The sequence below is a fragment of the Delphinapterus leucas genome, chromosome 12 (assembly GCF_059928025.1).
Source record: "Delphinapterus leucas isolate spDelLeu-1000000601 "Yukka" chromosome 12, BTC_Dleu_Yukka2, whole genome shotgun sequence".
In the NCBI taxonomy this organism is placed as follows: domain Eukaryota; kingdom Metazoa; phylum Chordata; class Mammalia; order Artiodactyla; family Monodontidae; genus Delphinapterus; species Delphinapterus leucas.
The window spans coordinates 13719446-13743878 of NC_143140.1; the positions used below are offsets into that span (position 1 = coordinate 13719446).

The 24433-nt window shown below is 41.3% G+C and overlaps 1 protein-coding gene across 1 annotated transcript in view; it reads left to right on the forward strand.

Moving 5' to 3' along the window:
• COL19A1 (collagen type XIX alpha 1 chain) overlaps positions 1 to 24433 on the forward strand; it is a 356054-nt gene that overhangs the window by 232125 nt on the left and 99496 nt on the right. Inside the window, exon 14 of the mRNA XM_089921716.1 lies at positions 17972 to 18025. Coding sequence (XP_089777842.1) covers positions 17972 to 18025 — 54 coding nt within the window. The remainder of the gene's footprint in view (positions 1 to 17971; positions 18026 to 24433) is intronic.

Below are 24433 nucleotides of genomic sequence, written 5' to 3' on the forward strand. Positions count from 1 at the left end.
ATCAGCATATATACTCACTTTCAACAGTTTGTACAGTTTTGTACTTTGTTCCTTTTCCCCTCCATTGTTAGTTTGATATTTATTAAAGTGTAATTTTATGTCTGTTGAATCCAATAGTAAACATTAGGACTTATACTCTGTATGTTCTTATCTCTTTTTTCCTAGTAATTCAGTTTTATTGTAGTTTATAAAAGTACCAGTCTACAACAAATGGAAAATTTACAAACCAGTCCTCCACCACGGAGTTAGAGAACCACTGACTTAGTGAGTTACACTGACTACAGGCAAAAACTATAATAACAAACACTTTATCACCAGCAGAGAGAATTTATTTTATTTAAGTAATGCTAATTAAGCTTGTAAAACTAGTTAGCCTTGTAATAATTACGAGAAATGTGCATTTAGCCAGGTCAACTCTAGGAATCAACTATGAAAATATGCAGTGAGTTCTCAGCTATGCAGTTATGCTAGCAGCTGTATTGTATGTAAAGTACGGAAGGGTAATGTGTTTTACCGCCTGCTCTGCTTTATTCCTGATGCCTAAATTAGTTCTGGAATCTCTGTGCAGGTCAAGACAACTAGTGAGGCTAAAAGTGACTTTGTAAATGGAGTCTTTTTGTAAACGGAGTCTCTGAGAAACCATTCTAAGAGGAAAGTGCCTTCCTCTCTCACTCTTGGTTTTCCCCCCGGGAAGAAGATAAAATGGAAGTTAATGGGTAAAGTGTGACCAAGAGTCTGACTTAGCTTTTTAAGGCCTGAACATCCATTTTACACAATATGATGGGTATAGGTGTATAGATAGGCAAACAAGAAGATACAGTTGAAGGTAGCCCAGGAAGGGTCTGTGAAGAGAACTTTCATGCCCAGCTTAGGCGCACGCTGACCAGCGTTCTTTGGGTAAGATGATGACTAGTTTTGACATGGCTAAAGCTGACTTGATCACAAAACTGCCAGATTTGGGACCATCTCATCAACTGTTGGTGCTATATTACAGTGATAACAATAATATATGCACTATTGTAGCAATAAAAATAATAGGTATGGTAATTCTGTATTACCCTGTTTACTCACAACATCCTCCTGTATTAAGGATTATTCTCTCCACTTGTCAGATGAGGACGTGAGGCTTAAAGAAGTTAAAGTGATTTGTTCAGGATCACAGAGCAAGAAATTTTTAGAGTCAGGTTCTAACAGAAGTCTGTTGCCAAACCCTGGTCCCACAATAGCCGTTTTTCAGACTTTGTGTCGTGACCAATTAGCAGGTCAGAAATTGGCTTAATGGATCACAATCAGTTTTGTTTTTTTTTAAAGAATTAGACAAATACAACAGAATATACAAAACAGTTTAACCAATCTTGAGGAAAATGGGTGGTGTCAGAAGCTATTCTGCCTGTTTTCTCTGCCCAGCCCTCCTCAGTCTGCGGCTGCCTTGATTCACTCCCTCCCAACCCCTTCACCTTTCCTGCTCTCCCTGACTACAACTCGTGCATGTGAATGTTAGCTGGTGGGGGAGATGCTTCTTCTGCTGTAGAGTGGCCTGGGTGGTGGTAGTCAAGGCCACCCACAAACCCAGCCAATGGAAGGAGGGCCATTTATCATTTGATTGGTTAATGTCTCATATGGGGATCTGGTTCCTTGAACTTTGTATTAATAAAATGTTAAACTGTGCATCACCTCATCAGTGAAAACCCTTGGAGGTCACAAGTTCTGGAGTGATGCAGATTCCTGGGTAAACCCTGGCTCTGTGACCCAGGGAATGCTACCCACCTTCTCTGAGCCTCTGTCTCTTCAGTTATACAATGGAAATGATGCTAATGATGCCTATCCCCAAATGATGATTAGAAAAATATATGTGTAAACAACCAGTTCAGGGCCTATCACACAACAAGGGCTCAATGACCACTATTTATGATATCATACTTACAAAATTAATTTCCAAGTCTTTGAGCACAACAAAATCCACTAGCACTAAAGCCACGGAAACCGTTTAGTGGTTCTTTTAGAATCCCAGAGACTTTTGTGGATTTGTCACCTAGCATAGTTTTGGCCTGAAGAAAGGAACCAGTCACCAGGTGTTCAGGGGCTGAAATCCAGCCTGTGACCCACTAACCAACTGTGCGTCCAGTGTAGGGCTGCAGCCACCAGGAGGAAGGGTACCTTTTTCTCATTTGCACGAAAGCACTGGGTCAGCCACTGATGGCCCATCTTCTGGGTCATCAAAGTCAGCACTACTGTGTGGGAGCTAGAAGTGCCATTCAGTGGACTTTTCCATTTAATAAAGTGCTAGATGAATACATTTTCACTGTAATGGGTCCCCCCAAATATTTGGTATTCTAGAACAGTTGTGAGAGGTTCTTTGTTATACAGACGCCATACTATCAAGCAGCACATCAGGGCTAAACTATTTATAACATAGGTCAACAGAGTATTTTTTGAAGTGTTTTATGGACTGCAGATGTTTCAAAAGGATTCTTCATTCTTTATCCTCCCATTCCTTGATGTTATGAAATATGACAGAAGGCTTTTTTAAGGTCACCATATATCTAGCTTATTGAAAATGGATACTCTATTTCAAAGCTCTAAGAAACTGATACTTGGGATCAGTAGACCCAGATTTAATTTCGGCTTTTGCTCAGTTTACATTTTAAACTCCATTTAAAAATACTTTTCATTATCGTGCTGTTACAGAGACCACTAATGTTTTGTGTAACCAGAAGTCTTTTATCCCCAACTAGGTGTTTTAAAATTTAGCTACATAAATTGAAATATTGGAAGTGAGTTACGCTGTTGAAACACTGATCGTATGTTAATAACTGAATTGACATTTTACAGGGTAAAGGTTTTCCACGAGAGAAAAATGAAATGGTGCTAAATTCCTGAATTCCTTGGGCCGTTGGTTCTTTTCTTGGGTGAAAGACTTGAGCAACACTAAACCCCAATACAGAAAACCTGAAAAAAGCAATGGAGAGTGCCTTATAATAAAATAAATAGCATTACATTTTCTGTACTTACGTATTTTGCTACTTTGGAAATATTTTTATTTGGAAATGTTATCTACACACACACACTCTCTCTCTCTCTCTCTCTCAAACATTCCCAACAAGGATAGATCTTTTTTTTTTTTTGCAGTACGCGGTCCTCTCACTGCTGTGGCCTCTCCCGTTGCAGAGCACAGGCTCCGGACGCACAGGCTCAGTGGCCATGGCTCACGGGCCCAGCCGCTCCACAGCATGTGGGATCTTCCCAGACCGGGGCACGAACCCATGTCCCCTGCATCGGCAGGCAGAGTCCCAACCACTGCGCCACCAGGGAAGCCCAAAGATAGATCTTAAAAACATAATATTGAGTACAAAAAAATTTGTTAAAGGATACATACAAAAAATAATTTTTACAACTTTCAAAATACGGGGCACTACTTAGTTATTCATATATATAAATATATATGTATATATATGTATGTGTATATGTGTGTGTGTGTGTGTGTGTGTGTGTGTGTGTTTATTGAGTACATGAACCAGAAGGGTGACATCCAATTCGTGAGAGTGGTTACACCTCAGGAGGAGTGAGGGAAACAAGACTACAAGAAAGGACTCCCATTTAATCTGTAACATTTTATTTATTTTAAAAAAGACTTGAAGAAAATATTGCAAAATACTACCAGTTGTTAATTCTGTGCTGTGGGAAGATAATCATTGGTTATGTTACTCTTTTTATAGACCTGCATTTTAAAAAATTTTTCAGCAAAATAATTTCAAAGTACTAATGAAATTTTTGTCTTGTGTTCTCTACAACAACAGTAACAAAAATCATGATTAAAAACACCACCAGGGCTTCCCTGGTGGCGCAGTGGTTGAGAGTCCGCCTGCCGATGCAGGGGACGCATGCCAGGAGGATCCCACATGCCGCGGAGCGGCTGGGCCCGTGAGCCATGGCTGCTGAGCCTGTGCGTCCGGAGCCTGTGCTCCACAATGGGAGAGGCCACAGCAGTGAGAGGGCCGCGTACCACAAAAAAAAAAAAAAAAATCACCAGATCCTAAAGAATTTTTGAGACATAATTAATCCCACAGTTTTGGTGTTGATCCTTGTCTAAAAGTACAGTAATGAATGAGATCACACTGTTTTCCTCATTAGTACAGGCTCTTCATTTGCCTGGTACCTTTTCAAAGAGTTACACTTAATTCCATTTTAATTGTTAGCTCAGGCCAAAAATTAGAACAAGTATTTCTTGAGCACCTATAATTTGCCAGGCATTATTGTAGCCACTGGAGATAGCCAATGAAAACAATAGACTGGGACTCAGCAAACGATGGCCCTTAGGCCAAATCTGGTCCATGTGTTTTTGTAAATAAAGTTTTATTGGAACACATCCACGCTCATTTGCTTACATGTTGTCTATGACTATTCTACAACAACAGAGTATTGTGCCAGACTGAAATATTTACTCTCTTACCCTTTACAGGAAAACTTGGCCAACCCCTGCAATAGACAAAAACCTCTACCCTCATGGAGCTTGCAATCTATTACAAAGACAGTAACAAAATAAATGTCTTAGAATGGTTGGTGGTGATACATGCAACTGAGAATAAGAAAGCAGGGGAAGGGGTTAGGGAGTGTTGTGAGGAGGTCAGAGAAAGCCACGTCGCAAGGATGACCTGGGAGCAAAGAACTAAGAGGTGAGGGACCAGCTCTGTGGAAATCTGGGGGAAGCAGACAGTGCCAAGACCTGAGGTGGAAAGTTCAAGGAGCTGCAGGAAGCTGTGTGGCTGGCCGGGTGTGAGAGCAGCGGATGTGGAGCAGAGCCCTGCAGGCCGTGGCAAGGAGCTGGGCTTTTGCTCTTAGTAAGGGCCCTAGTTTGTCCTTTGTAAAATCTAGAATATTAATTTCATTCCAAGAGTGAGGCCAAAGCTATGGATACCACATTTTTAGGCAAAATATTATTTATATTTGAAACTTTCAGTTCTAACCTGACTGGCCATCCTGCCAATTCTGACCAGTGTTCAGGGAAGAGAACAGGCTAGCTGATGGCTGAATATTATTACTATTTGAAAAACATTTCTGCAGACATATCTTACCCATGAGTCAGCCAGGCTGAAACATTAGTGTCAGACAGCACATTCTACGTAAAGTTTTGGTTTAGGCCAGGAGGGTAGCCTCAAAGTACTAAATTTCAAAATGAGTATTTGGGATATATTTTTCCTTGGTATTTGCCAAAAATGTAATTGATCCACTAGCTCTATATCTGAATGTGTTGGACCCCCTTGCGCATGTCCCCACGCAGTGTAACCTCTCCAGGAAAGCTTGGAACCTTCTGTCCAGAAGGATGGGTGGGCACCGATGGAGAACTTGCTTGATGCCAGGCACCATCCCCCTGCCTTCAAGAAAATTTATGGGGAAAGATTATAGAAAGCTCTTTTCAAACTTTGGTATTTCTCTTACAGTAAATATTTCTCAGGTGCTCATATATTCCAGCCCAATGTTTTTAGGCAGGTATGTTATTAGTCCTTTTTTAAAAAAAATAAATAAATAAACGGTTAAGGGTGAGAGATGATATAACTGGCTCAGGTTTGCTTAGCTGATAAATACAAGAGACGGTACTAATGGCCAGGTCTCTCCCTTCTTAGTACAGCACACTTTTCCATTCTGTTTTTATTGTTAATCAATGATCAATTATTTTGTCATAAATATATGAGTTAAAATCTATATTCACCTCTACCTTTGTACAGAAAAAGCATGACTGTGGGCAAGTACACCACGTAATTAAAGTATGCCAAAATAGAAATATCAGTTTTGGCCAAGTTTAATGCAACCTCCAGCTCTTGAAAATAGTTGTGAGCTACTGTTCTCTTTTCTTCAATGTCTTTAAGCAGCCTTGATTTTTTGTGTGGAGAAAATCTGGTAGACAGGAAAGAAGAGAAATTAATACTAGACTAAAAGCCCCCCAAACCTTTAAAGGTAGGATCTGTGTCTAATTTTCTCTTTAATCTCCAATATTCATGTAGTAAGCACTTAATAAATGCAGCAATGCTTATCACTGACGCAAGGTTATCTGTTTACTGAATTTCCCACTCATTTATGTTCTTCTGGAAGTTGATTTCTCATTTTGGTACAAAACAGATCTGTAATTTTTGTTTGTTTGTTTTTGTTTTTTGCGGTACGCGGGCCTCTCACTGTTGTGGCCTCTCCCGTTGCGGAGCACAGGCTCTGGACGCGCAGGCTCAGCGGCCATGGCTCACGGGACCAGCCACCCCGCGGCATGTGGGATCTTCCCGGACCGGGGCACGAACGCGCGTCCCCTGCATCGGCAGGCGGACTCTCAACCACCGTGCCACCAGGGAAGCCCCAGATCTGTAATTTTGATTGCTTTCAACCTTAGCTCTTGTAGTTTTAGTTATCAGTGTTTCTGAAGGATTTAAATTAAGGTTCTGTCTTCAGAAACCCAGATATCCAAATGAACGTGCAACTATTACCAAATAATTTTATGTTTAGAATCATTTACACACATGACTGGATTTTCTCTTTGCCTCTGAAGATCTTGACATCAAAGAGACCCCACCGCCTATGTTCTCTCCTTTAAATGGGCTTAACTCTTGTTTCTTCAATATGATTTTCTCCAAATAATCATCAGGTAAAAATATTTTATTATATGTAAGGAAAAGATAATGACATAACTACTTCCATTTATACTTTTTTCCCCAGCTTTTGATTTCTCAGCCATGATCTAACATTGAGAGTTTTTTTGCTTTCATTAGCTTCCCAGAGTTCCCATAAAGTCACTGGGACCTGTGGCCATCTGTTACTTTCAGACATCTTTATAGCTTTGATTCTATATTTTAAAAGGTGTTCAAGCTATGGCATCCTTTCGCAGTAAAGACTCTAAAGTTATTAATTAATCATAATATAAAAAAGATTATAAACTGCATTTGCATATTTCTGTGTACATTAATTTAAACATCCTTTTTTTCCCCCCTGCAAGGTCTTTTGCTTTAGTGAGGGCAACCAACTGACAGACTGCTCATTAATCATACATATTAACGGGAGTAGTTAAAGCTTTAAAGTCTAACTCACCATTCTGTCTACAGGGACCAGTCCTTGTTTTCTAAATGTGATGACATACACTTCAGACACTGCTAATTAGGTCTTTCCCTTGAAAATTCATCCTGACATGTTTCAAGAACATATTTTTCCCTTGAGTACAAGCTCATTAAATTATAAATATCTTTATATAAGTCTTGCAGGATTACTTAAACAATGCAGCATTCTCTATTTGAAAACCATTGTTCACAGTGAAGGATGAAATAGATCTCATTTCCTTATATCATTTTTTCAGTCAAAAACAATGGACTGGGTAAATATCAGAGAATAATAGGTATTATATTCAGTAACATAAGATGTTAAAGGAAGGTAAAAAATACTTCGTACTTATAAATGGAAATGGGTATTAGTCAGGGTTCTCCAGAAAAATGAAATGAAAGCATCAGGATGTGTATACAGAGAGACAGAGACAGAGAGAATTGGCTCACACAGTTGTAGAGTCTTGGTAAATCCAAAATCTATAGAGTAGTCTGGTAGGCTGGAGACCCGGTGAAGTGTTGCAGTTCAAGTCCAAAGGCCGTCTGCAGGCAGAGTTCCTTCTTGCCTTGGGGAGGTCAGTCTTTGTTCCATTCAGGCCTTGGACCAATTGGCGAGACCCACACACCTTATCGAGGGCAGCCTGCTGTGCTCAGAATCCACCATCTAAATGCTAATCTCATCCAAAAACCACCTTTACAGAAACATTCAGAAAAATGTTTGGCCAAATATCTGGGCACCACATAAACTTAACCGTCACAAAATGCTATACAGATACTCAACTCTTGATTGTCTGCACAAATGGAAGGAAATGTTCCTGCGAGCGACCTAAATCAGATAAGCTACAGTCAGTTCTGTTGAGCCTCTGAATTACATGATCAGTCTGTAGCAGTTCTACCCTAGTGGCTGCTAATCTACACAGGCAAGTGTTTAGGTCAACCTCATGATGCGGCCCCTTTACGACAACTCCCAATGGTTTCCCAAGACAATCAAAGGAAGAAAACACAAAGCCCTCACCACAGTCTTCAAGGCTCAGCTAATCTGCCCTGCCTGCCACCCATCCACGGCTTGCGTTTCTCCAGCCACCCAGGGCTTTGTTCTCACTGTTCCGTCTGCTGGATGTCCTTTCTCAGCCCTTGCACAGCCCACGGACTCGCTTGGTTCAGGTGTCTGCTGAGACCTCCCCTGATTTTTCTATCTGAAACGGCACACCACCCTATCTAACTCTGTATCCCTTTACCCTGCTTTACTTTTTATGATTCTTGTTGCTATCCAGAATTTATATCTCTACTCGTGTCGTTATCAGATACGCAGTCAGTATAACAGGGGGGGATGATCAGGGATGACACAGCCAGGTTACCTGAATTCAAGTCCCAGCACTGCTGCTTAACTGGACGTGTGACCTCAGGCAAGCTGCACCGTCACTCAGTTGCCTCATCTGTAAAACAGAGACACCTCAAAGATATTACGAAGAATTTGAAGATACAATGAATACGTAGATATAAATTGCTTTGAACGGTGTCTGGCAGAGAGAAAGGACCAGGTGCTGTCTGTCTCCGCTAGAATATAAGCTCTCTGAGGACAGAATGGATTCAGGGTATTTCCAGAGCACAGAGAAGGATCTGGCCCACAGTAAGGACTCATTAAATGTTTGTTGAATGAATTAATGTTTGTTGAATGAATTAATGAAGGAATCTGGGAACATGCCAGCTGAGAATGGGAAATATGTTCTACAAAAACACAGTGAAGAGGTGGTAGGTTGTTGGGCTGCAGGCCTAGAAGGCCTGCATTTGCCCAGCTTTAAGACCAAAGAAAGAGCCCGGAGTCAGCAACAGAGACATCAGTGGTTTCATGGATGGGGGCGCTTACACGTCTGAAGCAAGGTCCTGGAGGGATTTCCAGTTATAGGGGAGTTGACGTCAGGTGGGCTCATCGGTTACCAGGGAAACCAGCAGAGGGACACAGGCCCCTCACCACCCCTTTGACAAGGACAGTCACTCGCTGGGGCCTGGGGCAAGTACGTAGGAAGGTCAGTCCTGTGAGTAGGTGTTGGTTAGGCTTTATGGATGTCTGTATAGGGATGGATGGATGTACGTCCTGTGTAGCAGGACGCTCGGCATAAGATGTAGCTGCGGTTTCTGCCTGAAGGATACTTCTCTAAAGGAGACTGAGAAGTCAAAGGAGAACATAAAAAGAATCCAGCAAATGACCCACAGCTGGGGCTGGCAGGGCCAACTGAGGTACCAGCTTTCCCAAGACACCCTAACCTTATTCTGGGAAAAGGTTGGAGCTGAAGGAGAAAGAGACTGTGGGAAAGCAGCTGGAAGAGGTCAGACTCAGAGTTCCTCTTACCCAGTCACACTGGCAAGTGACCTTGGGTGTCAGGTTTAAGGAAATGAAAAGAGTATTCAAGTCAAGAAAAAACATACCCAGTATTTACATAATGGCATGTCCACAAGCATTCAGTTTTTGAAGGTCATCAATACAGAGTCCCAATACTTAAGTCCATCATGAAAGCACAAGGAGTGGCAGACTGGGAAATGCCTCCCAAGCCCAGTTGCTTGAAAGGTTGGCTATAAGTATCAGAGGACAAAAGGACCAAAGAGGACACACATCTGTATGGGGGCACAAGTGTCCAGGGAAGCTGTCCCTGTCTGAGGGGACTCTTCAGGGTCTAGCACCCCATCTCATTGCCAAGGGGGTGCAGATGGCTTCCTCCACCCACATTTCCCTCCCATCCCATCCCGGTGACCAACCCCCCGCCGCTTCCCCTGTCAAACGAAAGGCTGAGAGAGTTACTGAAAGGTTTGGGAAGCAACTTAATTCTCACCTTCCCTCCCCGGAACTCCTGAGTTTACCTACAGCCAAATGAACAACACTCTCCAAATAGCTGTTGTCAATAGCTGTCCCTCCTCTTCTACGCTGAACGCAAGATCCAGGCCTTATTCATATATTTTCCCCTAGAACAGTACGTAAAACACAGACAGTACATTTCTGCTGAATGAATTTACTCATTTTTTGGATAGGGTTTGAAGTGGGCATTTAAATATCCAAGTGGGATTTAATCCATTAAATTTAAGTTGGTGGATTGAGAATTATGCACTGAAAGTTCTTCTGTATCAAAATTGGGTGACCTTCATACTTGCATCTTACGGATCCTTGGGGATTCTCTCTGTTTACGGGCGGTTATTGAATAGCTGCAAAATGTATTCCTAGGAATTTATTTGGTGTTGCTCAATTCAGTCTTTCTCTTTGAAACTGCAGTTCTAAAATTCCACCCCTTGAGGGTACATTTCATTTGTTAAAGTATGTGACTCAAAAATACTGAAAATGCACTTCTATAAATTTAGCTTCATTGAAATCAAGATATGAAATGTCATTAATGATTTCTTTGTTCCAGTGCTGACTGGTAAGGCTGAATTCCTTCTTATACACTGGCTCAAGCTCTGACCCATCTGAAATGTGTTGAGGAACCTCATCACATAGTTTTCATGTTAACATTTCTTTTAAATAAGACACTAGCAGTTTATGTGCATTATTTGTCCCTCTACGTGTTGATTTCATCCACTCTCTAAGTCTAAAAATGTAACAGTTTCCTGAATAAAAATGAAAGATGCTTGAGGCCTTATGAGTGCTTGGAGATGGGGACCCCAGGGCATGGGCATAGTTCTCGGACAAGGAAGGCAGAGTCCAAGCCCGATTCTCCTCCTCCAGCCTGCAAGCATCCCCCTGCAAACTTCCAAATAGGGAGGGAGCATCCACCCTCTCACTGCCGCACAATAAAATGTATCACAGATGGTCAGGAAGCAGCTAAGCCATGCCCTACGGTGCCCCACCCCTGAGCCAGGATGAACCAAGTGCATTGGCTGAGGTTGGCAATGGCAGGCATAGAAAACAGAGCCCGCGATTGGGACAGAGAGAGTTGGTGGTTTGGCAAGACCGTCGGGAGTCCAGTCTAAGTGGAAGGTTGTGGTTGTCCTGCTGGCGCAAGGCAAAGGCAAGCAGCCATCAGGGGAGCAGCTGAGAGAACTAGAAAGACCTGAATTCCCAAAAGGGCAAAGTCGTAAGGCGATGGGACATTTAAAAATCTGGCTTGGTGGTGAGAAAACAAGAGAAACTCAACAATTAGAGCGGCAAAGTAACTGAAATCGTGAATGACCAGGATATGCCCCCCCAAGGACACCTTCATCCTGAGGATTACGGGTTTTAAGATCAGACACACTTGGGGTTAAATTTTAGCCCCACCAACTAAGAGCAGGGTGATTTGGAGCTAGATGTTTAATCTTTCGTTCTCTGTAAAATGGGAACAGTATCACTCACCCACAGTAGTTTGGAGCAGATTAAATGAGATAGCGTAAGTCCATGCTTAGCACTCAGGGCTTGGCCCATGGCAAGCATTTGATCAATGGTAACCATTTTAATAATCATTTGTCATAGACTTTTATGTTTCTTGGTACATGCACAGCTTGGAGCACACAAGGAAAAGGTGATTTGGGGTTCATCCAGTCAGAAGGGACTTAAGAGGTCAGACCTTAATTATACTTATCTTCGTGACCAAATTGGTGCCACCATGATAACTTCATAGGAATGCTAAGCAGTGACTGTAGACCATGCTGACCACAGACCAGACCATCTGGCCCAGTCCAATGTTTCGATGAGGTGTTACCGTTTATTCAGATTATCATTTATTCAGTTATAGCTGAGGGGGGTTAGTTAATATTGTCACATTTCTAACTTGTTTTGAAAAGCCACATTAGTTACTGGTAGAGTCCATCCAAAGGGAAAAAAAGGAAGGGAACAGGGCTTCCCTGGTGGCGCAGTGGTTGAGAGTCCACCTGCCGATGCAGGGGATGCGGGTTCGTGCCCCGGTCCAGGAAGATCCCACATTCTGCGGAGTGGCTGGGCCCGTGAGTCATGGCCACTGAGCCTGCGCGTCCCGAGCCTGTGCTCCGCAACGGGATAGGCCACAGCAGTGAAAGGCCCGCGTACCACCAAAAAAAAAAAAAAAAGGAAGGGAACAGAGAGATGGGGAAATTGTGACATGATTTAGAAATTTTAAGATCCCAACCTAAATGAGAAAAGCAATATCGGGAATAGCATCACAATATGGATTCATCTTCCCTTAGCTCTAAACCTGTTTCAGATTCTTTGTTCATGCTGAATTACATCCTCTTCCCGTGTCCTTACAAGAGCCACTTGTCTGATCCCTGAAATAAGGAGACCATTATGACCAGCCTCATTGCTGTCTTAGATGTATTTTTAAAGATGTTAAGAAATAAAATTCACTTAAGATGTTATGCATTCCTCATGTAAGTATTCCGTTCCCATTTTTTCACATATCGTTGATTTCAAAATGTGCTAACCTTTTACATCAGTCATTAATCTTATTTCCGTTCACAATGTAAAAAAAGAAAACTGAACTTCCCAGATGGTCTGTAATGTTTTCCTGTGTAATTAACACCTACTTCACAGTTGTGGGTGCCAGTCCAGGCCCTGTCTCCTCTTCCTCGACATCTCCTTGGTACCTTGTTCAGGCTGAGTTGATGCCTAAGGCTGTGCTGAATACACACATGGGAACAGGGGAATTCTGGACAGGAGCCAGCTGCATTAGAAGACCTGGCAACGTAGAGAGATTACTTACACACGTGTCTCCTCTGTGGGCTTGAGGGCTGCATACCACCCTTTATTTCGGTACGATTACTACTGTAACTTGTCCTCGTCATCAACAGCAAAAACCATCTGTCAGATAAGTGCCAGTCGCCCATTATTTGCATTCTTCCCTTCTTAATGCTCCTGGATGGTCAAGTGTTTATAAATCAAGTGGCTAATTTAAGATACATGTGCTCTCATACTGCAAGTCATCCTGGAAGCATCAGGTTATTTTTACTGTTGAAAATTTGTAGATGTCATTTATTTAAATAGGCCTGGGTTGTTGTTTTTTTTTTCTTTCCTGACAGTATTGACCCTCTGTGGTCATGTACACAGCAAATGCAGATGGATGAAGTCATCTGATAACTCAAATAAAATCACTCCATCGTGGAAATCTCCTGGTTTCATTTTTTTTTTAATGTTTATTGAAGTATAACAAACATTCAGAAAAATGTATGTATCCTAAGGAGACCACTTGTTGATTTTTCACAAATCAAGAACACGCTCGTGACCTGCACACAGTTCAAGAAACAGAACGTCCGCATCTCAGTCTGATGATCTCCGTCGCTCCCCGTTCCCACATGGGTGACCTATTGCAACTTCTAACAGCTTAGCTTAGCATTGCCTGCTTTTATTCCTTATATGAATTGATCAACGTTGTGTTTACACAATTTAACCATTTTGTTGCATACAGTTGTATTCCATTCATTTCCGTTGTTATATAGTATTCCACCGTATGAATAATCTACAAGTTACTTTTTCTATTTCTACTCTTAAAGGGCATCTTGATTGTTGTTTTAGATGAAAAAACCCCCTATGCAAGGTCGACAGTTGGTTACGTTTTTTAACTGATGCACAACACAGATTTTAGAAGGTTTTCTTGATATATTATCAACATTTTCAAATGGAAAAAAAAATGGATAATTGGATAAAGGTTGGTAGAAGGGCAGGGAGAAAAGGAACTAACATTTGTTATTCCCACTGTGTCAGATATTATAGTAGGAGTGGTGTTGTTGTTGTTTTTAATTGTGGAGAAAAACACATAGCATAAAATTTACCATCTTAACCATTTTCAGCTGTACAGTTCATTAGCGTTCAGGACAGCCGCATTGTTGTGAAAAGATCTTCAGAACTTTTTCATCTTGTAAAACTAAAACTCTGCTCCCGTTAAATGACTTCCCCTATCCCCCGCCCCCCAGCCCCTGGCCACCACCATTCTACCTTCTGCTTCTGTAAATTTGGCTACTCTAAGTACCTCATATAAGCGAAATCATACGGTATTTGTCTTCTACTGACTTATTTCACTGTGCCTATTTCAATTGGCATGATGTCATCAGGGTTTATCCGTGTTGTAGCACGTATCGGAATGTCCAGTATTCCATCGTGTGTACCACATTTTGTTTATCCACTCATCTGTTAATGGACGTTTGGATTGGTTCTACCTCTTGGCTATTCTGAATAGTGCTGCGCATGAACACAGTGTGCAGGTATCTCTTCACGACCCTGTTTTCAATTCCTTTGGATATAGACCCAGAAGTGGGATTTCTGGATCACATGGTCATTCTACTTTTCATTATTTTAAAAATCTGCGCAGTGTTTTCCATAGCAGTTGCTCCATTTTACAATCTCGCCAGCAGTGCGCGAGCATTCCAGTTTCTCCAGATCCTCACGAACGCTTATTTTGTTTTTTGAAACTAGCCATCCTAATGGGTGTGTGCGTGGCAGGAATTTTACACATGATCTCTTTTTTAATTCTTCGCAAACAGGCTTCAATGTGTAAGTACCAATTTTACAGCAAGGACATCTTGACACAAGAACCTTCCATAAAAGAAAAGGCTGGGATTCCAATCCAGGCGGCCCTGAAGTTGACAATGGGGTTTTTATTCTTAAAGTTCCACGCAGTCACAAAACCAACCCAGCTCTTTTGTTCTGAGCTACAAGGTTTACAAGATTAAGGGCTATACAAGATTGCCTGACTTTAAATATGAAATAAGAGGTTGAGGTTTAGAACAGGAGTTCTCACAGTGTGGTCTCAAGGCCAGTAGCATCAGTACTGCTGGGAACTTGTTATAAATGTGAGTTCTCAGGTCCCACCCAGGACCTGCTGAGTCAGAAACTCTGGAAGTGGGGAGAGCAATATGTTCCTGCTAGGTCTCCCGAGGATGCTGATGTGCGATCGGGTTAGAGCACCACTGGGCTTAAATCATTAGACAAATACCTAAACTGCAGTCTGATAACCTTTACACTGTTGCCAAACAGGAAACATATGTGTTGAGCACTTTGAGGTTTCCAGGGCAACCTGATATGGTAAATCTGCCTTTTATGCTTCGTACTCCCGATTTTCAGAAAAGTATTGGCTTAGCCCAATTGTAATGCGGCTGAAACCATCCATTTGGAGATTGAGCCAGACTCCAACTGATCAATTGCTTCTGAACAAATGGCCACCTGGGACCAGGCACCCTAGCCAGGAAGGCTGCACCCAGCTCAGCATTTTTCTGTTATGTGCTGGGATTTTCATCCCAGCCCACATCCGAGTGCCCACTTCTTGTCTCACTTTACAGTGGGTCTAGAATGAAGGGCCTGAAATAAGAGGAGACAGAAGTGGAAAGAAACACGCAAAAACAGCCCCTCTATCGACGTCAGGAGGGTATTCCCTGGCCCTCCCAGGCACAGCCCCAGCCCCAGAGTATGGAATCTAAAAAAGCCTAATTCATCGACACAGAGACAATGTTGGCTGCCAAAGGCTGAGGAAGGGGAAATGAGGAGATGCCGGTCAAAGTGCACAGACTTCCAGTTAGAAGATGAATGAGTTTGGGGATCTAATGTACAGCATGGTGACTATAGTTAACAATATTGTGTTTATACTTGAAAGTTGCCGAGAGAGTAGAGTTTAAATGTTCTCAACACACACACACAAATGGTAATTATGTAGGCTGACGGGGGTATTCACTAACTTTATTCCTAACATATAAGTGTATGAAGGCATCACTTGTACACATGAAACTTACACAATGTTACATGCCAATTATATCTCAGTAAAGCTGAAAAAGAAAAAAATATTCAAATCTGCTTCAGGATATTACTAGAAATTCAAGCCTAGAAACCACATTTAAACTGAAAATACGTGCTGGCTGAAGTCAGCTGTGTACAGTATGTTCCAGTAATTTGACGATCCTCAAAAACATCTTACCTGCATGTCTACTGTTAGCAAGGAGGCATAAAGACAATCAGCGTTCCCCTGTGCTCTTCCAGAGACACATCCGCACACTCTTGACAGTCGCAAGGCTTTGAACAATGATGTAAATCAGCAGTGATGTGCAAGAGTTTGGAAGCTTGCCCGTACCATACTGAACCATGAATGCGTCTACTCCTCATGTTAAGACATGACAATGTTATGCTACAATATCTGAGACTTAGTTTATCTTAAACATTAACTCTGTGATAAAAGTTGATCAATAATCTCATTTTCTCCACTTCCTGCCCAAATCAATATATATGTCTCCTTTAAGGAAAGGAGACTGCACACAAAGTTTATCCTATGGTTTTAACTTACCTCAACCTAAAAGAAAGAACCAATCACCTACTCCAATGTCACCGATTTTGTTTCTTTGTGCTCTTGTAAATGAATAAATGCCTCCACTTTCCAAGTAAACGTTTTATCATTGATTAATCTTCAGGGGCTGATTGACTTGCATTTACTAAAAGACCCAATATGTTGGTTTTCAGAATGTATAAACTGCAAAACAAGAAAATTATGTCCATGTGTGTAACTTTTATTCAGTATACAGAATATTAAATTATATATTCATTCCAATCTTACAACCCCCCAAAGGAAATCCAAGGTTCAGATCTCTAAAACAGAAAGTACATGAAAATAACTACTCATTTTATTTCTGGTTTTAATGAAATTTTAAAAAAATCTGTTCTGTAGTTGTTAGCCAGGATTTTTTATGAATACAGCTGCCATTTTTATATGGAGTCCTTGACAGTAGGTACTCAACTTGCCTTCAGCAATTAATGCAAGCATTTCCCACCCAATCACAGTGTCGCATTTGCTTACCTACCTTCCAGACCTTACTCTGCTGCTTCAGTGGGTATTGCATTTCCTACCCAACTCCAAGCTTAGCTGAAGGCCAGAAAGATCAAGCCTGACTCTTTCAGAGCAAGAAAATCCGTCAGTGAAATGGGCCTTTCCTTGTTTATGCTTACAATTCTCCCCAAAAAGAGTTGAAAGATCAGCCTAATACTTTTACCTTTTAAGTAACAACAAGCCTTAATATGTATTAACATACTACCAATATGGTAATAAAATAAAGTTATTAGTAACAATGAAACAGAATTAGAAAACCTGCTCAGAAATGCTTCTCATTCAAAATGTGTGCTATCCATACCTAAGCTTGCTTCCTTCTATGATAAAGGAAAGAAAATAAGTAAGAAAATAAATGTATAATAAATCAATGTTTTTTAAATGCTATAGATACCCAGGTACTTAGAAATGTCATTCTGGCTCTTGCAATTGGAATTTAGCTAGTTGTAAACTTGGGGAGTTAACATTCACTTACAATAATGAAGATTAATAAGCAAGGAGTGAACATTTTATTTCACTTATAAAACAGCTTAATCATCCAAAGGGAAGAAAAGAGCTAGTTAATGTGCTTTTCACAAGATATATAATTATAATATGGCTTACGGAAGTGCTTTTCAAACTTTAGTGAGTATGAGTATTACCTCAAGGGGTTTTTTAAATGCATATTCATGGATCCCTTCCCCAGAGATCCTAAACCAGTAAGTCCAGGATGGAGCCCAGAAAAGTGTATTTTTAATACCTGATAGCACCCTCAGGAAGCTCCTATAAAATTGGAATTCAGATCACTCTTTGAGAAATACCAATTTAAGATGATAAAAGCATTTATTATTGCACCTGAACCCACTGAATTATCAGATAAAATGCCCATCTTAGACCATCCTTCAGATACTTTATATTACTTTGCTAGAGTACCAAAGTAGACAGCCTTTAAAGGGCTGCTAGTAAGAGTCACAGTTGATTCATTCCAGGCACTGTTTTTCTCATCTTGGCTGTTAAAAATTGTCTCAGAGCTTTTAGACTTCACAGGTCTTTAAAGGTCATGTGGATTTGGAATTGTTTTTTAACTTTTAGTTAATTTTTAGTCTTTAAAATTGCCATTTAATATTGTCTCATCTTAAAATAAAATGGAATCACAGTAGCTGTTGTCTGTTTCTCTTTGGTTTCTAGGGAAGACGAGGAAAACCAGGTCCTCCAGGAAAACCAGGGCCTCCAGGACCACCTGTGAGTAAACAGTAGGGTATTTCATGAGTCCCTCTGTACTGCTGTGTGTTCATCTAAAGGTTTTCTTAATCCCCTGTAGATAATAATCTCCATCTTTCCACTGTTTAACATGGTTGTGCTCCCTACACCTCCCACCACCAACAACCAAGAGATCAGGGAGGCTGGTGGCCGGCTGCACCCCCTGCCCACTTCATTCCTGGACAGGAGCAAGTGTGCTGCCTGCATGGGCACCCCAAGCCGAGTCCCAGATCAGCAACCCCTGTGCTGAACCCACCTGAGCCCCATCTCCTCAATTTCTTAACATCCAGGCTGGTGGTGAGTCAGACATCTGGGGAAGCATGCCTACTTTTCTTGACACAGCTATTTTGCCAGTAGAATTTCATAGAATATTGTTGCTAAAGAGAGCCATAAAGATCGTGTAGCCAATTAGCTGATCTCATCCTTTATCCCAAGCTTCTAGAGGAAGTGTGCAATTTCTTGTGTTCCTGCTAACTCTTCAACCCACTAGAGTCTGGTTTATGTCCAAGCTACTCCGCTGGCCCTGCATTCTCCATGATCACCAATATCTCTGAGTCACGAGATTCCTTGAGTGCCTTTCAGGCTTCACCTTATTTCACTGCTGTATAGGAACTGACGCTGTTGACTGTTCTATCCTTGAAACTCTCTATTCTCTTGGTTCATTGACGCTGATCGTTTTCTCCTACCTTTGAGGCCATCCTTTTTGTCTCCTTCCGTAAAGCTGTTCCCCCTTCCCTTATTTATATGCTGTACGGTTTAAAGAATCCCAGTCTTCTATTTCCACCCAGACATTCCTCCTGAGTTCCAGGCTCCTACACCCCACGGCCTGCTCAGTATCTCCACTTGGAGGTCTCCTATGTACTACAAACATAGCCTGTCCGAAACTAAACTCTAAAAATGACCCTAGGTTTTTTTTCTCTCTCTCATCCTCCACATCCAAATAGTTCCTAAATCGTGTCAATTCTACTTCCCATCAGCTCTCATTCCTCATACCACTGCCTTATTTAGGCCCTTGTCAATTTGTATCTATATTTTTGTAGGCTTCTCCCAGCTGTCTCATTGCCTCTACCTTCTACAAGTGGGGTAATATTTCTAAATCATAACTCTGATCACGTAGCTCTTTGGTTGAAAACTCTTTAATAACGTCCCTTTCCTTCCAGATGGATTCCATATCTTCTACAGCCATTCTAGTCCCTTCAAAGTTTGTCCTTTTCCTATCTTTGTCTATCCTCCTCTGTGCCCTTTCTTCTTTTGCAACCTGTAGTGTCATCTTCCTTTATGATCTCAAAATGCCACACATTGCAAATGTTCTCCCCAAGGCCCGGGTGAGCTTCCCCACCTGCAGGACTCAGCTCAGACCCCAGGTCTCCCACGAAGCCCTTGCCGCTGCTCTCAGCACAGCACGAGATGTGTCATCCTCTGCAATCCTATGAGCTTATGCCTCCTGCAGACAGAGCACATTGTTTTGTGACTCCTATTTTCCTTGTCTTTCTGACCACTGCCCTGTGAATATTTTTTGAACCTCTATTTTATCATCATTGTCTAGCACAGTTTCTGGCATGTAGCATGTAACTGTTAATTATTTAATGAATGAGTCAACAAATGAATATACTTCATAGATGAGAAAATGAAGACGGGAAAATAAGTGACTTTTTAAAGGCTAGAACCACCTGCGCCACCACTAGAGGGCTCTAGACTGAGCTCCTTAGGAGTCACTTAGGGTGCGGCCACATGCCAAAGGTGAAAAAGATTGCTGCTCTGTCAATGATTTCATTTCATCCATTTAGCCGTTCAAGTAAATTGTTCTCTTAGCAATGTGCTGGTGTCAGTTGATACTGGTTATGAAACAACTGGGGGGAAAATGGCATCAATTGGACATCCTGGAATCCAGTCTTTAAAGGAATCAGCTCTGTTGATTTTTATCCCAAATTTTCTGGCAAAAGAGAGAACTTATTGTAGGATTTTCGGTAATTGTCTCGTGCTATAAACAAGAAAAGCTGGTACAAGCTAACAGGCAAGATTAGACTTTCCCATAGTTTTCTAAATGCATGATGCTGCTTTCAAGACAAGATAATTGTTGTCTCAGAGGAGGAATTTGAATGATGAAGGCCTTTATGACAGGCTTGCCAAATGTCTAGGAGAGAAGAGGATTACATCACATCCTGGAATGAGTCCTCAGCTGTAGATCCAATGAGTTTACTGAAGAATTTAGAAGATTAAGAAATATGCGACCATATGAAAGAGTTTATAATATTCAATTCCACAGGTTTTGATTGCCAGAGTGTTTGGGAGAGAGAGGTACTTATTTTATTTCAAGTATTAGATTTAGAATTTAAACTCAGCTATGGGTCTGACACACAGTGTTCATTAAATCCTGAGTACACGGTATTTAAAAGAAAAGTGGTTTATTATCTTTTGTAATATAATAAAATACCAATCTGTTAGGCTACCAAAAAAAGGGGGAAATTCTATTCAAAAAAGAAAAGGTTTTTATTCATAGGTCAGCTCTTGTTTAAAAAGAATTATTAGACTATATCATCTGCTCATTTTTGTATAAGAATTGTGGTTTATGGAAACTCTTTGTCTTTTTGATTGTGGGATAACTCCTCTAGTGGGTTAAATATCTTTTGTCTGATACGAGTATTATCAAAACTCTATCTTGGGGTACATTTTTCATCAGCTTTTGTATTTTTTTAAGTTATTCACATAATAGATGACATGCATACCACCATACTGCAAAAAGTCCTATGAAGCACCTTGTCATTCTTACAGGAATGAGTTAAGGGAAGCATTGAAAAGAAAGGTGAAATACCTGGCTTCCCACATTCTTCTATGCCACCTTCATGTTTAATTTCCCTAAACATAATGTACTTTAGCAAGAGGACTGTTATTTCCCAAATGGTTAGAAATGAACAGAGTTCTTCAAAATCAGTCCTTTCAAGATCATATTAACTAACATTTTAAGAAAATGAGCTTATACAAAAATCAACCTGCTTCTAATTCACATCATTTAATAGTTTCACAAACTATTAAACATTTATTTAAGGCCTACTATGTGCCTAACACTGTTGGGAGCTAGGCTTGCAAAAATGAATACGATGTGGTCCTTGCCCTTCAAGTATTTAAGTTTAACTCACAGAAAATGTGAACAGAGGAAGAAAACTTAGAAAAGATAACGCCAGGGTGGTTTTCTTCTGGAATTGACAACTGAAACATAAAGGTTGAGCCTTAAAAACAAGGAGGAACTCCTGCTCATCACGACACATGGATGAGCCCGGAGGACGTTATGCTGAGTGAAATAAGCCAGTTCACCGAAAGACAAAGACTGCGTGGCTCCACTTTTTGAGATTTCTGAAATGGTCAGACTTACGGAAGCAGAGAGCACATAGGGGCGGGAGTACTGGGGAGTGTTATTCAGCAGGTATAAAGTTTCAGTTATGCAGAATGATTACATCCCAGAGATCTGCCCTACGACATAGTGCCTATAGGTAGCCATGCAGTATTGTGCATTTCAGAACTTGTTAAGAGGGTAGATTTCATGTTAGGTGTTCTTACCACACACATGCACACACGCACACACTAAGGAACACAAGGGAAGGCTGGGAGGTGCTGGGTATGTCAGTTACCTTGGTTGTGGTGATGAGATCACAGGTGTTTGCATCTGTCCAAACTCATCACATTGTACACATTAAATACATGCAATTCTTTGTGTCTCACTTATACCTCAATAAAGCTGTTCCTGTAAAAGTTGAGAAGGTCTGTCCAGTAAAGCAAATAGAGGGGAAGGAGAGAGCAAGCTAGGAGCTGCTGACAGAGGAAAGCAGCCTGAACAAAAGCTGAGCCCCGGGGAGTGGGGCAGGTGGCGGCCAGGCATCTCTGACCACAGCACTGACAGGTCGGGTCCAGCCCGGGCAGCATCCTGGCAGAACTGCTATGAGCTCCACATATCCCGAGAAACCAGGACAATCTGTGAAGAGCTCTGAGTGGAGAGTCCCAGGGCCAGATTTCCTGATAGGTCTCTCTAGTGGCACAGTAGCTGGAATGCTGAGAGAGAGTGAGATCCATTGCAGCTATCATAGTATTTACTAGTCATTTGTATTTTATTACAACTGACATAGAGCTTAAGAGATGTCCCCCTTTACTTGTGGGCATTTTTAGGTCAAAATGTTGTTGTTTTTCATTTATTTGTCTTCTTCCACTTTGTACCTTATGTGAGATGAGCCCTCTCCCCTTCACAACAGGAAGGAAGGTAACAAGAGAAAGAAGGAAAGGTTGGGAGGCACCAAGATCCTTCCGACTGAGATTGGGAGATGGTGTCTGACTCACCCTACTGGCTGGCGTCTGAGATTCCTAAAGCATGTGTTAGAATGTCTTATGACGATGTGAACTATAAAAAAAAATTAATTTTCTCTCTTATCAAGCAATAATCAAATAATACATAATGTCCCTCAAATGAGTGAACAGTATAGTATATAATTTTACTATATATGTTTGAGCAATTAGCCTTCAGAAAAGTTAAGGGAAAATTTTTTATTGATTTACTCTGACCGGTGGGATTGTCTGAAAAGAACCAAGGAATAGGAGTTTTTAGGAGACATGGATCCTTTGATAACAGCATACTTTGCTCAGTTTCTTCAAGAAAATGTTCTCCCCTCCAGGGCTTTAGAGATGTTCCCTACATCAAAGGTAGTGTTGTTATTCTGGGGAGTGTCAATGAAGATTTTTAAAAAATAGAAGAAAGAAATCTCTAATGGCCTGAAGCAACTCAAATAATTAAAACATTTTAACCAACCATTCTATTTGTGATTGTTCTGAAGCCAAATTTGTATTTTCTCACCTTCTTAAGAAACATTTGTACCAAAAAGATTAGTTGTTTACAAAGAATAATTTCCCACAACTTTGTGTGTGTGGAAGGACAATCTCTTTCACCCTGAGAGAGTACATTCTCTAGGGGAAAATATCTAATAAAGGAATATTTACTTAAAGTAGATCTTTGAACTAATGTTATTAGATTTTCTTTATGAAGTATTGTTTCATCAAAGTCATATATATTACTCCAATTTAGCTTCCCATACTTAATAGCAACTTTTCCTCTCTTTGAGGAAGGTTTAGTTGAAACTTACACACATGTAATCTGCATACATAAAATTATTCTTATTGAGATGCTGGTAATTGAGGGGCAACTAACTGGTTCACAGAGCTGGCCACAACCCTTCATCACTTTTTATAAAGTATTGGTCCAATTTCCTGTTAATAAGCAGAGCTGATATTACCCACACAAAGGGAAAAGCTCCCAAATTCCCCCAAGTAGCTTCTGTCATCTTGTTTTGAATGAATATTCTTCATTGGAGGGAAACCATTAAGTAGCAATGTCTTGGACTGATGATACCTGCAAATACACTAAGATTATGATTTTTTAAATTATTTATTTATTTTTGGCTGCATTGGGTCTTTGTTGCTGCGCGCGGGCTTTCTCTAGTTGCGGTGAGCAGGGGCTACTCTTCGTTGTGGTGCGTGGGCTTCTCATTGCAGTGGCTTCTCTTGTTGCGGAGCACGGGCTCTAGGCGTGCGGGCTCAGTAGTTGTGGCTCGTGGTCTCTAGAGCGCAGGCTCAGCGGCCATGGCTCACGGGCTTAGTTGCTCTGCGGCATGTGGGATCTTCCCAGACCAGGGCTCAAACCTGTGTCCCCTGCAGTGGCAGGCGGATTCTTAACCACTGTGCCACCAGGGAAGCCCCTAAGATTATGATTGAGAGCAGTTTTCAGAGAGGAAGCACGAGAGCATTAAGCCTCTCCCTAGGGAAGGAAATAGCAGTAACTCCTGAGGAAACATATTCCACCAAAGAGAGAGAGATGGACCGGGAGAGATGATTACAGCCCTAGCTCTTGTGTTTGATGCTCCACTGCCAGCGCATTATGTAATCCTCACAACTATCACGAGAAGTAGAAATGATGCTCATTTTATAATGGGGTAAAGGTTGCCTGGAAACATCGAGTAACTTGCCCAGGATCACACAAGTATAAGTAGGGGTTATAGACTTGAGACCCAGGAATGGACCGCTAAACCCACCTTTATTCTCTCACTCACTCTCCAGTAAAGATTTCTTTGTCTTTCAAGCCTTCCAGTTATCTGAGTAGCGTAAAGGAATGGAAAACAGTGGCCTCGTGTTAGCATGATGAGGCTTCGAGAGTCTCGAGACTTGAAATGCCTTAGTTTATTTCAGAGTATTCCAGGTTTTCATTCCTTTAGAAGGGAGAGCAGAGCAGCTGGCAATGAGGCGGAACAGAAGAGTTTAACTAATGAGCCATTAAAGGCGGCATGTCTTAGCCCACCCGTTTGACACTTCCGTCACTTCTCATTCATCATCCCTGCAAACGTGTTTATTAAAAAC